Source organism: Molothrus ater, chromosome 1 (genome assembly GCF_012460135.2).
Source record: "Molothrus ater isolate BHLD 08-10-18 breed brown headed cowbird chromosome 1, BPBGC_Mater_1.1, whole genome shotgun sequence".
Lineage (NCBI taxonomy): Eukaryota > Metazoa > Chordata > Aves > Passeriformes > Icteridae > Molothrus > Molothrus ater.
Window position 1 is genome coordinate 104,081,262 of NC_050478.2, and position 16,080 is coordinate 104,097,341.

General features: G+C 42.0%; 1 protein-coding gene across 15 annotated transcripts in view; it reads left to right on the plus strand.

Moving 5' to 3' along the window:
- Positions 1–12,368, plus strand: part of DLGAP1 (DLG associated protein 1) — a 396,907-nt gene extending 384,539 nt beyond the window's left edge. For all 15 annotated transcript variants that reach the window (XM_054516701.1, XM_054516658.1, XM_036398012.2 and 12 more), the window contains 3 exons: positions 6,806–6,897; positions 8,794–8,946; positions 11,785–12,368. In XM_054516701.1, the coding sequence (XP_054372676.1) occupies positions 6,806–6,897; positions 8,794–8,946; positions 11,785–11,994 (455 nt within the window). In that variant the 3' untranslated portion in view covers positions 11,995–12,368. The remainder of the gene's footprint in view (positions 1–6,805; positions 6,898–8,793; positions 8,947–11,784) is intronic.
- The last annotated feature ends 3,712 nt before the right edge of the window (positions 12,369–16,080 follow it).

Here is a 16,080-nt window from a genome sequence, read left to right on the forward strand (position 1 = left end):
GCTGCACCCCAGCACGTCCCGCTCTACCTGGTGCCAAGGAAAAGCATATGGCCCGGGCCACTCTGCCCGCTCAGCAGTGCCAGGAACAAAAGCCTGGTTGTTACAAACCCTGCCCTGAAAAATGTCTTTTTCATACATCTATACACTTTAAAGGGAGAGAGGAAAGAAGCAGAAGAGGTGCGTTTGCTTTGCTTTCCCTAATGAAACATAACCAGAGCGGGGAATGCATCCTTTGTTTCCAACCTGACATGCCCAGCATGTGTTTGGCCAGATAACAAAATAAGGAGAACGTGTGATGAGCGAGGTTTTCTCGATGCCATGGCAGCTGACAGAGGGCTCATCCCCCCAGCGCTCCACGTAAAACGATCCGCGCTTCCTCCAGACAATGCGGCCCTTGTGCGGAACAGCTGTCTCGGGGAGACGGCTCGCTGCTGTTTGACAGTAGCTTGTATGTTACATAGATACGTAGGGTATTATCTAGCTGGGAATGGATCTACCAGATGGGATTGAATGTTTCTAGCTGGGAAATGGAGTCTGCTGCTCTGTATAAAAACAAGCTGTGGTTCAGCGGCTGCACGATGAAATGCCAATATAGAGAGAAATGTGGCTTCCCTTCCGCCATGAATTATTTATTGGATAGTATATTCTGGTTGTATCTGAAATCATTTTCTGATAAAGCTGCAGCTTGTGTGACAGGCAGATGAACACCAATCACACTTTAAGCTAACATACTTGATGTGATTTCAGTGTATTTTGCAGTTACAGGGAAGTTGGCTACAAACTCTAGGGCTCTCATAAAAAAAAAGAAAAGATGTTACACATCTGAGGCTAAACACCTTGTGAGACTTGATTGACGCTTTGGATCAGGTCTCAAGTGAAATCAACTGTTGACTTTTTTTGTTTTTTTCCTCAACCATCTGCTTTCTCCTCCTACCTCTCCCCTGTAAAATTTCAAATAGTCAGAGCCTCACCACAGTTGTTGGTGACTTTTGGCTCAAACCTCTATTGTCACCATTTACATACAAAATTAGCACCATCAGACCGGGCTCCCTGCACAGCTCTGACCATTTTTTTTCCCAGCAGGGGTGGGCACAGGAACATATTCCTATGGCCTTGGCCTGTCTTGGATAGGGTATTTTGCTGTTGTTCATATTGACCTTCTTGGAAAAACCAGAAAGCTTCCCCTGGCCCCCGCCTCCAGAAGTTTCTCTTTCACATGAGGTTGTACTGTGGCTTTGGTGTAAAGATAACCATCAGAAGCAAACAGCAGGCCTGATTCACCACAAGTCAGGTGTAATGTGGGTTTAGTGGTGAGAAAAGCCAGGCCAAATCATGTAAAAACTAAAACAGAAAACCAAGGCTCTCACAAGACCTGTCATTATAATTCTCCTGTGTGTATACAGTAGCCCTCTGGGCTAGTGTGTGAATAAAGGTTGACCTCAAATCTGCAGGAACCTCACTGCTCAGATGAGAGCCTCTACAAATGCATCCAGTTCTGACAAATTATGCAATGCTTACACACTGTCTGCTGGTTTGGTTTGTTTCAATTGTTTCAAAAGAAAACAAAAAGTAAAGGTTAGATGCAAGAGAATAAAGTTTAGGAAAAGGTACATTTTTCATAATAGTTGTGCATGGCAAAATAAAAAGAGACCCATGAGCTCACACTCAGCCATAAGCATGGAAAACCATTCCTCTGCAGGGCTTCTCCAAGCAATCCTGGCCTCTGCTGCTCCGAGGAGTTGAGACAGCCTCATCCTGCAGTGGGCTGGGACAGCCGTGCAGAGGGATGGTCCCCAGCCTGACATGTGGCCGAGTCCTGCTGGAATCCCCCTGGCTACGTGCCTCTGGCCATATGCCCAAGTCATCCTTTTCTTGTTCTGGTTTTCTTTTGTCCCCAGAAGGGACTTCTCCCTACACGAGGGTTTCTCAAAGGACAGCCAGCAAGGAAAGCCCTACCAGTGCCCAGAGGCTAGCAAGGAAAAAAGTGAAATCCACAAGCAAGGAAACGATCTAGTTAGGGAAAAAAAACATTAAATGTTCTAATAAAAGCCAAGTAAGTCGGAGAACACATGGAAACTGCTTTAATCCAAATGAGAAGCATTTGCTCATGCAGACAGCCCTATTAATTTCAATGAGATCACTCCTGTAAGTATATATGACTCAAAGAAAGGACTGCTCCTTCCCTAGTTTGTTCCATTTGGCTGTTTTCTCCTTAACAGCTGAGCTTAAGACCTGAGCAGTAGCTTTAAGTTTGAATTTCCTGGCTTTTGTCATACTTGGCGTTATTTAAATGTAGCTCTGTCAACATGAATAGGCTAAAATGCTGGTCCATCCTGGCTTGGAAATGGATTGTGACAGCTCTGTGGCAGGATTGCTTCATATGCATAGTGCCCAGCCAACATCTGCAACGCAAATGTCAGGCTGTGTCCCTGTAATTTCAGCTATTGTTCCTGCCACTTGCTCCTGGGGCAATGAGCAAATCCCGGTATTCCGTTCCCTAGCTTGGGCCCTGCCTATCAACCAGGTGTTTTCATGTTAAGGGCATTTGATAGTCAGGAGTCGTAAAGTGCCTCCTTTGTCACTTGTTAGACCCTGAGGCCTGTCAAACTTCAAATGCAAATACATCACTTGGGGTTTAAGGCCAAATAGTGCTGTCCCTTCTCAAAACTCCCCTGGTTTCTCTATGTGATTACTTTTCACATCACTTCAGGTGGGTTTTGTTATTTTCTTATATTTTGTATCCTTATTATAAACAGAGTCATCTTCCTAGTTAGAGTAGATGGCAATAACTATTTTTTTTGCTTGTGTTCACAATTCTTTTATTTTGTTGTTTTCCTATTTCTTTTCCAATGAAGACGTGGAGGAGGGAAACACATAGAGCTCCACAATTTCAAAACAGGTCCTGTGCAATTCTTAGAACCAAGAGAAGCAAGAACTTACTGCTTGAACAGCAAACAGTCCAAATCTATTTTCAAGAATGTTTTAAAATAAGAACATTGGGGAATTAATGATACAAGGATATTCACTGTCATGTGTCTGTCCTAGAATAATATTCTGTGATTCCTAGATAAGATCAGTAATAGTGAGGACGCATTCCACAGTAGCTGAATTCCATCAAAATAGCTGTAAGTTATTCAAGAATAGACATAATTGTCCATGTCTTAAGAAATGTCACAGGAGAGAACCGGATTTACAAGGAAGATAGGTCAAAGCAAGAAGGGAGGGAAAAAAAAAAGGGAAAAATTCAAACTATTAAAACAAAACACTGCAGTACACACACTTCTCCCTCTTGGGAAGAGGTGACAGCAAAGCATATGATGGATGTTAATAATGTTGCTTAATGCATTACTGGAAGGCATTCAGATCCAGCAGTGCTGAGTGTGCTGTATAGTCCTGTATGGAACAGAAAGCAGATATGAATAACATTATATAGGTGTTTAAATCCATTTTGATTGCATCTTGATGGGTTGGGATTTTTTGTTGCTTGGTTTTATATGTTTTCTTTGTATCCTATTAGCTGAACACATCAATTTGAATGTTTATGTGTTTTTCCTCCTGCACCCCATCTCCCTTGCTGTTAAAGATTACTCTGATTCTTTTCTGATTTGTTTTGAGTATTATCTTTGTAATTCCATTTATTTTCTTGGTATTTGGCTTCAAACCTTGCAGGCTTTTTTTCTAAGAAAATCTAATGGTCTATTTTTGCTTTTGATTTTTCACTACACCTTGGCCTTTCTGTTGGGCACCAGAGATCTTGACTGAGTAAGCAAAATGAGCACTGTGCCTTGAAACACTAAAAGCAGCGTGGGTTTGGAAACAAAACTTAGGCTATTGATAAGGCTTTGTGTCTTCTAGAGACATTCCTTTCAGCTTTTTGTATGCTTTGTGTTTTGTCTTTTTTTCCCCCTAACTTCCGTGACAGAGTTGGTTGTTGACCAGTTGCACATTAACAGACCCCTTGCTTTTGAGGGGTGAGGAATCAGTGACACTTGACTAGATACAGCCACAGCTACAGCAGAAGTGGCAACAATAGAGAACAGCATCAGCATGCATCCCGCAGTCAGCTGGGATGATGGTTTTTAGGCAAATAGCCAGTCACTAGGCAGCCAAGGACAAGGACTTCCTTTTCCCTCTGCTGAGATCTCTGAATATTAAGCTCTTCTTCCCCAAAAGAAAGAGGCACATTAGCATCCATCAACAAGTTGTATATACATTTCTTCATGCTTGGGATGTGATTTCCAAATCATTTGGTGCAGGTTTCCAGGAAAAGCTCACCTTTTTTTTCTTATTCTTTTTTTTTCTTTTTTTAATCCCAAGAAGTTGAGAGACTTTTTTTCTCCCCTTCTCAAGTCTTGAGAAGTGTCAGAGTGGCCGAACTCCAGATGAGGCAGCTGTTCCCAAATATACTCAGTGGGAAGAGTTTTCATAACAATGGGAACCACATGAAAGCTCTCGGAGTAGCTCCTCCTACTATTGAAAAGTCCTTTCAGTTGAGTGGTTTGCATATTGGGTTGCATAAATGACTAGACACACCAAGGGGTCCATTTTCAGCACTGTGCGCATAGAATTAGACACGCAAGCCTTGCTAACAATAATTAGAGTTGTGTGCAAAACTCCCTGCGCAATATGCTGAAAATATTCTGCTTAGTGAATCTTCCAGCTCACGGCTATTTCCTGGCAGTGCTGAGCTGAGTTCTGGGAACAAAATGAAAGTCTGGACTCTGTGTGTGTTCACAGAGCTCTCTCCTATAGGTTTGGAAAAAAATGTGAAAAGACTCTCTTCCCTCCTCCTTTTTCCCCCCTTTGTATGTCTGAAGTATAAATGAACTCCACATCCCACTTTTCCTTCAACAGCCTTGAGAAGTGAGCTTTGAGGCTGGTGAAGGAAAATCCATTTGCCTTGAAGGAGGAGAACACAGAGTTCAAATAACTGTGTATCGAGTTTCAGTTTATCATGAGTATTTGTGCCAGTCTGCATAGTATGTGGCTACTCAAACCCTTGGAGAGGCCTTTCTCTTACCAAGCACTGCCATGGTGGCATTCTGGTAGCCAGCACTGCAGCCAGTCACAGGACCAATGAAATGCTAAAAATCTTGTTAGAAGGGGTTATAGCAAAGTTGCATGTATTTATGTATGTATGTGTTTGTTTATTTATTTTTCATTGTGGTACATCAAAATACTTAGCAGTATTTTCCCAGGGGAGCTCTGTTAATGCTGTCTTAACTTTCATGCAAAAAGTGACTGTGCCCAAGGAATGGTGCAGAAGATGGCAGCTTAGGACCAGTATCTCTTCTAGGCTCTACCAGCAATTCACTCACCTTGAGGTGGCCGCTTCGTCTGTTTGTTTTCCCCATTCCTTCTTCACTTGTCTCTTATATCCAGGCTGTAAATTTGTCACAGAAAAGTTGCTGTGTCTGTTTGAGGGCTGGGACAATACGAGTATCTCTGAGTAGAAATGATAGCGAGAACTGTGACACAGTGGCTGCCATTCATGTTTTTCATTAAGGAAGTGGTAATATTTAAGAAATTCATTTAAATTAGTTGTTTAATCACTTGTTAACCAGAGAATTGGTCATAATAAGTTGTTTCAGCTGAGAGAGAAAATTAATGAAGGAGTCAGACAAATCTGTAACGCCAACCTATTTTTTTTAAAGACATTCTTGGGGGTTTTTCTGAGCATCGGAAATCTCAAACAAATCAGTGGCTGCTTTCTTCCTCACAGCATCAGTTCTTTCACTCAGCAGTCCCTAAATTCACACTCTGTTTTCTGGATTCACTGTCTTACTGCCAGCTAAGGCCATGTCTACCTTTTCACTGTTTCTGCCTTCTTACTTCTTTTTTCACACACACGAAGGTAGACACACACACACGTGTTCACACACGTGTACAGGTACACACAGAGTCTCCCCTGGACCAGAACTCCCCAGGGAGCCCCTGAATGCACCAGTCTATGGCTTGGTTTTGGGAAGTGTATTCCCAACTACTGCTGTAAAGTCCCAGTGTCTGAATGCAACCAAAACAGTATGAGCTCCTGCTTTATTCAGAGGCATTTACTATGGGCTGTCTTCTGGTTCACTGCAGCCCTTCACAGCACTCAGTCAGCCCAAAGGAGCCATAAGTACCCAGCTGTCTGTACAAAGGAGTCCTCAGCCAGCTGCGCATGGACTCTTGACACCTCCCTCCAAATCAGCAGCAAGGAGGAGAGGCCAGGGTGCCATTGCTCCCTGAAGTACTCCTGGGCATTTGAATTCAAAGGCAGAAGCAGCCTTTGGTTGCGCTCAGGGAAAGTACTAAGAAGGTCCAGATGAGATTCGCTGGAGTGCAGTAAAACAATCATCCCCTTTCTTGGGCTCTGGTCGAACAACACTCAGCTACACCTGACAATGAAGCCTGAGTTGCTAAGTGAGGTGGAGAAGCAAACAGAGTTTGAGAGCTGCATGTCCTTGTGCAGGGAGCTGGGTTTGTATTCAAAGCCTGAGCCTGGGTCATGGTGATACGAGTGGTGACATTTCTGGTGAGCTTTCCATACAGCCTGCAGAAGCTTTTGATTAGCCACGTTTACACTGTCATTACAACTGGTTACAACTGGTCTCACTGAGAGTAAGGTGCAGCAACCTTTTACATATTTTTTGCCTCATGGAGATCTGACCTTAGACTTATCAACTTTTCTCTTTTTGTGGCTGAAAGATAACATACCTTTTGAAAGCCAGAGGTGACTGCTGCACAGCTTTCTCCTCTCTTTTTATAGGCTTTTACTTGCCTGCAGCAAAGAAAGCATTGTGACTTACTCTTCTTTTTCTCTCAGTTCTAGGCAAAATTCGAACTGCAGTGGGCAGTGCCCAGCTTCTCATGGCTCAGAAATTTTACCAGTTCAGAGAACTTTGTGAAGAAAACCTGGTATGTAATTTTTCTGCTAGATACTAATGTGTGCCTTTTACTAACCCTGTGAATAATGCTACATAAACTAAACTGATTTTCTGACTAACATGGCAATTTTTCCAGTAAAGGCCCTGATATGAATTTGGGAGTAACTCAGATTTGTCAGAGTCAGCATGAGTGTCACAATAGCTTGAGACCCTTAAAATATTTAAGGCAAAAAGCTTCAGGTGAGCAATCACTGAGGCTCTGCAACTGACTTAAGAGGAGCAAGGATCTGTCCCTTGATCATGGAGGTCATGGGCACATGGATGGGTAAAACACCTTAAGGTCTTTGAGGGTGGATCAGAAATCTCCCAAGCTGGGCTTTCCCAGGTGCTCCTAGGAAACAAGCTCCAAACTAAAATCTGCCTCAGTGGAAAAATGCAACAGAAATTGGCTCTGTCTTAATTAGACTTCCAATTCTTAATATAAAAAGTGAAAAAGCCTTCTGCTTGCACATCTTTGTGTAAATAACAGCCTACAACTGGGCAACCTGCTAGAGTCAAGCTCTGAAAAACTAGGAATCAAAGTGTAATCTCTGGTCTCCTTATGACTCTAAAAATATATACTTTATTGTTTTCAATAATTGCACCTTTCATGGTATAATCATCCTACCAAAATCCTTTGTCAGTGTGACTGTGAAAAGCACAAATAGAAATTTTATAAGGCAACCAACTGACTCTTTTGGGTTTATTCCTTCTGAAGAGGAAGAAAACTAAAGGCAGAGTAAAACCTGAGCCATGTAAAACATCATGCAAGGTGCTACTAATTATTCATTTATTTATTAACAACAAAATTAATAACAATGTATCAGTGTAATCTGACAAGGCCACAGCACCCACAAGACTTGCTGACTGATGTAGAAACTCCTCAGCATTTATGAAAAAAACGTGCTTGAAGTGAGTGTATGCAACATCTCATTTTAAACAAACAGTTTCAGCTGGGAGCCACCTTTCTACACATCCTGTAGAAGGCCTTCCCTCATACAAGCCTTGCCAGTGGAGCAGGGATTAGGTTTTGGGTACGCCTACTGCAAGCAAAAAGTGTTCAGAGCTGGGTTGCACTTAAGGGACAGGGTTTATTGGGTCTGGCCCAAGCTGTGCTGAAGATGCTGACTGTCCAGATACGCTCTTCTAAGCAATGCTCTTGAGCTGATGAGTTTGCACACACAAAGCAATGCTCCCCACCTGTGTCCCAGTTTCATTCTTCCAAAAAATCTGCCTGTAAAAATGGGTTTACTGTGCTTCTGCATGCAGTCTCAGTCTTCTGAGCTTTTCACCCAGCACAAGTTATTCTTGACAAACAAAAAAAAAAAAAAAAAAAAGGAAGAAATTGGCCTGAGGTCTATAAGAGAAAATGTCACTTAGTGTATTTTTGTAAACCTTACATTTTCAGAGTGCAGAAAAAGTGTTCAAACTTTGGTGTATCAGTATTTGCACATGCAGGAAACATACATTTGCACAGGTATCACTCTTTTTTACAAGTGTGAGCATGGTGGGGAATCCTTTCTCATGGAAGTGAAGAGGAGGATGGCAATTCATTTCAGTGCAGATAGGATTGCCACCAGTTGTGCCCAGGAACATCCCTAGGCAGATCCTGCCACAGGGGCCCTTTACCCTTAGTCTGTGTGGGGAACCTGCTGCCTTTGGTGAGTGGTGAGTGCGTGTTTGCAGGGCACAGCAGCTCAACGCCGAGCCAGATTCCTCAAAATAAAACCCGCCAGTAAGTAATGCTTTGCTTTGCTCCTCTCTCTGGGTCTCACCCATCACCTGGATCTGTTCAAACTGCTTTACTAGCCAGATTTGTAACCATTTGTATGAATTCTTTACATTAAGAAATACTAAAGCCAACATGTTTTTTTCTTGTGTTACACAGAATCCTAATGCACATCCACGGCCGACCTCCCAGGATTTAGCAGGGTTTTGGGATATGCTGCAGTTGTCCATAGAAAATATTAGTATGAAATTTGATGAACTTCATCAGTTAAAGGCCAATAATTGGAAACAGATGGATCCTCATGACAAGAAGGTAGAACACTGTAGATTTTGTATGCTTCATTTAAAACCCTGCACAAATACTGGACAGATTAAATAGGCCTCTGTGTTACAGCGTTGAAAATGTGAAATGAAGCTCATATCAAATTAATTTCATTGTAATAACAATGTTTACATAATAATCATCTGGGATATTATCTGTAATATGTTTCAGGCATATTTTTAAACCAAATCTGTCTTTGTGAATCGGATGATGGGAATGTGGTACTTTGTTAAGCTTTACATTTAATCATATTAGACGATCAATCGTTGGAAGGAACTGCCTTATATATTGATTCTTAAAATTAAATAAATCACATTTACGGTTCATATTATTGCATACAGCAAGAGTTCTAGGTTGTGTTACTGAAAAAACCAGGGAAGCACTGTAACCATCGCTGACTTTGGTAGCCAGGTTACAAACAGCAATATCAAAAATATGCCTTCCAAAATGTTACATGAAAAAATTACATTTTTTTGTCCATTTGTTTGTTTTTTATTTATTTTGGGCTTTTTTTTAAATGGGTGATTTCACAAACACATTCACTTTCCTGGTATTGTTGTTTACCTGAAGTAGCATAAAAATCATCTGGAGCTTTGGTGGGGATTTTTTCCCTTTTTTTTTTTTTTTTGGTACATGTAGTCTTCTTCTGTTACCATGAAAAACTACCACATCCAAGTGTAAGTCACATTTCACGTTACATTCTCATTTGGCACCATTGCCTTTTTTTTTCTCCTCCACCTCAAGACAAACAGCACTTGGGTGAGCCAAAATACACAAATGTTTCAAAAAATCCTTAGGGCACAGACCCATTCCTAGAGGAACCAACAGTCTAATGTCGCGCTGCTGTAGGTATGTAATTTGGTGGCTGAATTTCTGCTGTGACTGGTCTGATAGCAATGAACACAGCCAACAGGTAGGGTCACCAGAAGGAGGGGGAGCACAATTTACAGGTACAGTGGCTCAGACAGGAGTCCTGGCTACCTCATCTTACCTCAGCTGGCTGCCGATGACCAAAGTGGTGTTTTCTTTTGGACAAATAACCATAATAATATCAAACCCCGTTAATCTTGCAGCAGGAAGCTTGTAGAGGCAGTGCTGGTAGCACTATTCCTCCTCCTCCTCCTCCTCCTCCAATCAAGACTAAATATTCATTCCTGACTTAGGAGTGCCATGTTCACACCATTTGTGCACACCTAGTGTGTTTTGTAGGGGAATGAATGGGAATGTGTTTTCCTAGCCCAAGGTACTGAAGGCAAGTCATTTTCTTATCTTCTTTTTTTTCCAGTATCTATCAAAAAAGGAAGTTAAAACTGCCAAACATGCATGCACAGAAATGCTGGTATATGGTCTTTCCTTAGCTTTTACAGTAAAGTGGGTAGGCTGAGTGTTGCAATTGCAGCAGTAAGAAATGAGAGCTTTCCTTGAAAAAAAATGTGCCTTTTCTTTACTTCTGAAAAACATTTCAAAGAGTTTCCAACAAAAAGAAGACTATAGCAGTTTAAAGGAAGTTAAGTAGTGCTGAAGAAAGGGACCTACAGTAGGAAGGTAAAGATTCTAAAGAATTACACTGTGTTCCTGTTTCAAGAGCATTTGTCTATGATTTTAGATGAAACAGATCGTCTCCTTTTTTAAAAAGGATTAAAAAAAAAAAGAAGAAAAAACTTTCTGTGGAATTGATATTTGCCTTTGGCCTTTGCCACTGGGCCCTTTTTAAGCAGCATAGATTAATCCTTGGATGGAGAGAAAAAGCAAAGTATGAATAAGTGTAACTAAGCACCTTTATATTTTGAGCCATGGAAGCTGTTGTGAGCAGCATGAGAGAAAACGAAAGGGCAGAATGGGACCTTTGTAGTGTGATAAAATCCCTTCGCTCAGAGACCGTGTTCACAGTTGGAAGGGGATGTAACTTAAAAGACAATCTAATTAACTTGACAAAGTCTTTGTGGACGCCTGAAATTCAGTTCTGAATACACTTTTCTTTTATGAGAGAGATCCTTCTCAGAGGGTTTCTTTTGGTTGGGTTTTTTTTGTGGGTTTTTTTTCTTTTTTTTGGTTTTTTATGTGTACGTGTGTGTACATGCACCAGGATATACATAAAAGCCCTCCTTGTTGGTCACATATCTGGAGCTAGCTGCCACCATGATGATTAATGCATGTCCTCCTAACGGTTTTTAAGTTTTTCCTACCAGATTTTCTATTTCTAGCTGAAATGTAGCCTCATGCCTATTTAGCACAAGGCCAGAGTTTATGAGCTTGCAGAGCAAGACCCCGAGCATGGGATTTTTGAGCAGTCACTAAACTGCTACGAAATAGATACATAAACATGTGGTGTGTTTTTTTAAAAACTACTTACTCTGATGCACCAGCTGCAGACAGCTAGCTCCTGTCTGCATTTGGGAACGCCAGAGCCATGGCACCTCCGTGTTGCAGGAGCACCTAGCGCTATGCACGGATAGAAGAGGGTGGCCCGGGAGCTGGGGCTCTCCAGAGTTCCTCTGCCGAGAGCAGCGTTCCCTCCCGGCTGCCCCGGTGGCGGGAGGTCGGTCTCTTTCCTAGTCCCTGGCACTAAGCAGGTAGTGGTGGGGGCCCCGGCCCTGGCAGCACCGTCCCCGAGGAGAAGTAGCACGGCGACCGGCCCTCCCCTCCCCTTTGCCCTTGCCCCATGTTTATGAACCCTTGAGCACAAAAGCCAGTTGACTGAAGACAGAAAGGCAGATAAGAGCTAACAAACCTTAGGTAAAATGTGTGTTCTAACTACTGATATATCCTAGTTTTTCCCACCTTTCCCTGAGAAGCTGTATAATGCCATTAACCTTCTGCTTTGATCAGGAGAGAAGGGTCCCTCCTCCAGTGCCAAAGAAGCCATCGAAAGGTCAGGTGCCACTCATACGAGAACGCTCTCTGGAAAGCTCGCAGCGTCAGGAGGCCCGGAAACGGCTGATGGCTGCCAAGCGCGCTGCGTCGGTTCGCCAGAACTCAGCTACCGAGAGCGCCGAAAGCATTGAGATATACATCCCCGAAGCCCAGACCAGGCTATGAAGGGATCCAACCGGGAGGACTCTATCTGGCAAGACAAGCCTCATGTATAATCTGCCCCTCTAGGCTCCTGCTCAAGGTCACCACGAAGTATTTGTACCTCCTCCTCTCTCTCTCGCTCTCTGTCCCTACTCTCCCCCTCCCCTCTCTCTGTACGCAGCTGCCCCGATGCTCCCAGTGAACTCCACTGCCGTGGCGTAGTTGTCGGTCCTCCGAGAGATGTCCTCTAATCACCCTTGCTTTCTGAAGGTTCACCCATGTCATCACGATGCTTTGTCACATGTACCGATGCTGCCACTTTGCCTCATGTAAACGAGCATGATCCCTTTTTCTTTTCTGTTTGGAACAAATAAACGCAGCACTCAGACTTCCACACACCTGCGCGCACCTGTACAGTAGATGCTCCATTTAACTTACTCATGATCTTTAGTTGATCTAAAGCTAGTCTGTTACCCAGTGTACAGCAATATCGAACTGTAGGGGACTTTGGTATTTTCAGTCATGCAGGGTGATCCTTTCGGACTCTGCCGTCTTCCTCACAAAAGATGAAAGGAGCTATGACTCGGATTCCCTTCTTTTTATTACTGGTTTGTTTTTTTTTAAGCAGATGGCGCACTTTATTCTAAACCTCCAAATCACATCTTCACCTGAATTAAGGAGTCACACAAGGGGAGGGAGCTGGGGTGGGAGCGGGGAGGGGGGGACGAAAAGAAACCCCACAGCTCTGGCAGGTGAAAAGGTGGAAGTATATCCCACAGGTGAGATGGCAAGGGTTATAAAAGATCCTGTGGAAAGATACCTGCACACTCACAGCTGCACAAACTGCCTCATTTTTATTTCATCAGTCACTACTTAAACATTTCAATCAGCAGAAGATTGTAAATTCGATCTTCCAGGGAAATAATCTATTTTGAAAGGCAATAAAAGAGTAAAAAGGAAGGAGATAAGAAGCAATGACAGTTGAAGAGATAATATAAAAGAAGGATTTTCTTGTCCAAGTATTAAGAATTTTTAAAATTGTACTGTATTGTCAATTCCTCTTGTATTGTATTGTATGGATTATATTGGTTAAAAAAAAAAGAAAAAAAAGAAAAAAAAGCTTGGTTTTGTTGATGTCTTAATCTCGGTGGGACCATCCAATCTCACACATCCATGCAGCCACACGCGGACACCTGTAGGTGAATTACTGTACATGGAGCCTCTGATGCTTTTCCAGGCCAGGCTTGCTTTGCTCTTTCCACAGCTGGTTGTATGCTACAGTTCAGACTGCTTATCACCAAACCGTCCATATTTAGGAGTAAATTTCTAATTCAGCCTCCTCTTAATAGTATAACGTACTCACTTGAACAAGAACAATAGACTATTTTTCACAAGTTATGGGATCAATATGAACTTAATATTTTTCACGACAAGCCTTCCTACCCTGGCTTCTGCCATTGTTTTGCAATCACGAAAAATATGCATCCTAAGTAGCTCATTAATAGTGGGCGGAAATGGCAGATAATAGGGCTGGAGAGGAGTCTGAGAGGTCAGCTCCTGTGTGTCTGTCCCCTCCAGCCACCTCTGGCTGGGACAGGGGCTTGTCCTCCAGCTCCTCTGATGAGGAATGATGCCGACCACTGCTGCTACTGGAATCTCTTGTGCCAACATTAGGAAAGCTATGTCAGGCATGTTGCTGAAAGCGAGTTGTGTGCGTGCGAGCGAGCGAGTGTGAGTGCACACACGTGTGCCTAACTGGCTTGTGCTGCTGCCAGCAGAATTAGCGTGAGCTGCTTTGGGTGACAGGGCTGCTTTGGGTGGCAGGACTGCTGTGGGACACAGGACTGGTGTGAGCACAGGAGCGCTGTGCAGCCCTCAGCATGTGTGCAGTCCTGCAGCGATGTTTTCCAGACTCCTCTGCTGCACCCTACGTGTTCTTCACCCTGTCTTCCAGGGCATGGGTACGCAGGAGGGGAAGGCAGGCTGCTCTCAGCTCCCAGTGGGCACAGGCACAGGGACAGGGACAGCCCCACCATGGAGGGGCACAGGTGGCAGCCCTTGCTGCACGCCAGTGCTGGCTGGCTGTGCCCATGGCAGCTCAATCTGTATGGACAGTCCAACCAGTGAAAAACCCCACTGCACATGTGGCACAATTCTGCAGCTTGCACTTAAAAAGCATTGAAAATCGTCATCGAAAAGTTAAGCTCTTGCTAAAAGTATTCATCGAGACCATGCCAGACAGCTTCTTTTCCTATGACATCATAGCCAGGTGCTAATTTAATTTTATTCGAGAAAATAGGAGAGGTAATAGGTTCTGGCACCAAGTATTTTCATGAGAGCATACTAAAACCACTAGAGAATTTGCTACCTCTCAAAGCCATCGATATCTGAGCTATGTCTTTATAAACAGGGCACAAATATTTACTGCTGTGGTTTACAAGATAAGGGCTAATAATTTAATATATAAAAGACTTTTAACTAGAGTAATCAGAAATCCAGTGTAACTCTAGAGTGCTTGGTGTTACAGGAGCTTCAAAAGGTTTGACCCTCTAAGCGTTTGAATACCAGTGTATTTGCTAGTTTTGAAACACTGCGTTTAACTTTTAGCAGCAACAAAACATCACCGTGTTTGCAGTATGTAATAGTGCCAACTGCCACTTTTGAGCATATATAGTCATAGGAAGTATTAATTATTTGGAACTCATTTGTACTGAAGTATTCAAAGCAGTACCTAGGTGAGAGTCCACATTCACAACTGTGTCGCAGACTTACTTAGTTTTGTGAACGTTTTACGAAAGATGAGTTAAGACTTTGGTTGACAAGTGGCTACAGAAATTTATATCCAGCAAGTTCTCCCCTAAAAAAGCAGAAAAGTGAAGACTATCTAGTCTTGTACATTACAAATTATTGTATTTGTATATCATAGAATATTTTTTGTATCTATTTTAAATGAATTTATTCTTAGCTGAATGCTTGTTAGTTCATTTGGCACTGGAGAGGTTATTATAATGTTTGCCTAGTTTTTTAGCAAAATATTAAAAATACAGCCAATACCAGAAAATACAAAATAAAATAATTCTGCCCATAGAATGCCACTAGTTAACCACTTGACTCATTTACAAACACTAATGCTAGTATATTTGCTCCATCATCTGTTTTAGTATAATTTGTAACTATTTGTTTTTAGCCTAAACTGCCCAGTGTATTTTAAAAATGCCTATATTCTGTTTCACTTTGGGACTAAACTATTGCTTTTTTTTCTTGGGGGAAATTTTAGAAAAGGTTGGTTTTGTCTCCTGCTTCAAAAGTGAAAAAAAAAAAAAAAGAGGTATTTATTATATTTTTTGCAGATGTTTCCATAAAATTCTCATAATCTTTTTGTAAAGAAAGATGAAGAAATGGATTAAAGATTTTTAATATTTGAAAAGGTAAATAGAAATAATTTATTTGTAATATATTTCATTTTATTTATTGGTGTTCCCTTAATGCTTTGATGTGCACTATCACTTTAATTTAAACTGTATCATTGCGAATTTATTGGGGGTTTTGGTTTTTTGGTTTTTGTTTTGTTTTTTTTTTTAGGAAAACTGTCAAATGCATATTTTAAGTAGAATGTAAATCACTGGCCTACCTGCATTCCCAAATGTGATTTTAAAAATGTTTTTGATTTGAAACAAAAGACACAAATTTGAAAGCCTTTAGACAGAAAAGAGTGTTTTTATGGCTTAATGATTTGGGTTTCCATAGGATTATCTATCTGGTTTGTGTGTGGACAGGAAAATGTAAATAGATGAATGTTTCCCATAATGTAAAAAGAGCAAATTAATAAAATAATTAATGCACTGCTTGTAAGAGCTGTGGGTTTTCAATGCAAATTCATTCTTCCAGAACTGCCAAGGCATTTCATTTGATGTGGTCAAGGATAAAAGCACGACAACCAGAATATTTCTCTTAAGCTCTCATTGCTTAAGACTAGCCCTGCAAAGTCTCATCCAAAGCATCCTGCTGAGCACCCTGGAAGTGTTCATCTGCACAGAGTTGCTCACAGGCATAAAAGTTGCCATGATCAAGGCCTTGAGCCTTAGCAAAATCTTCAAAGGCGCTTCTGCA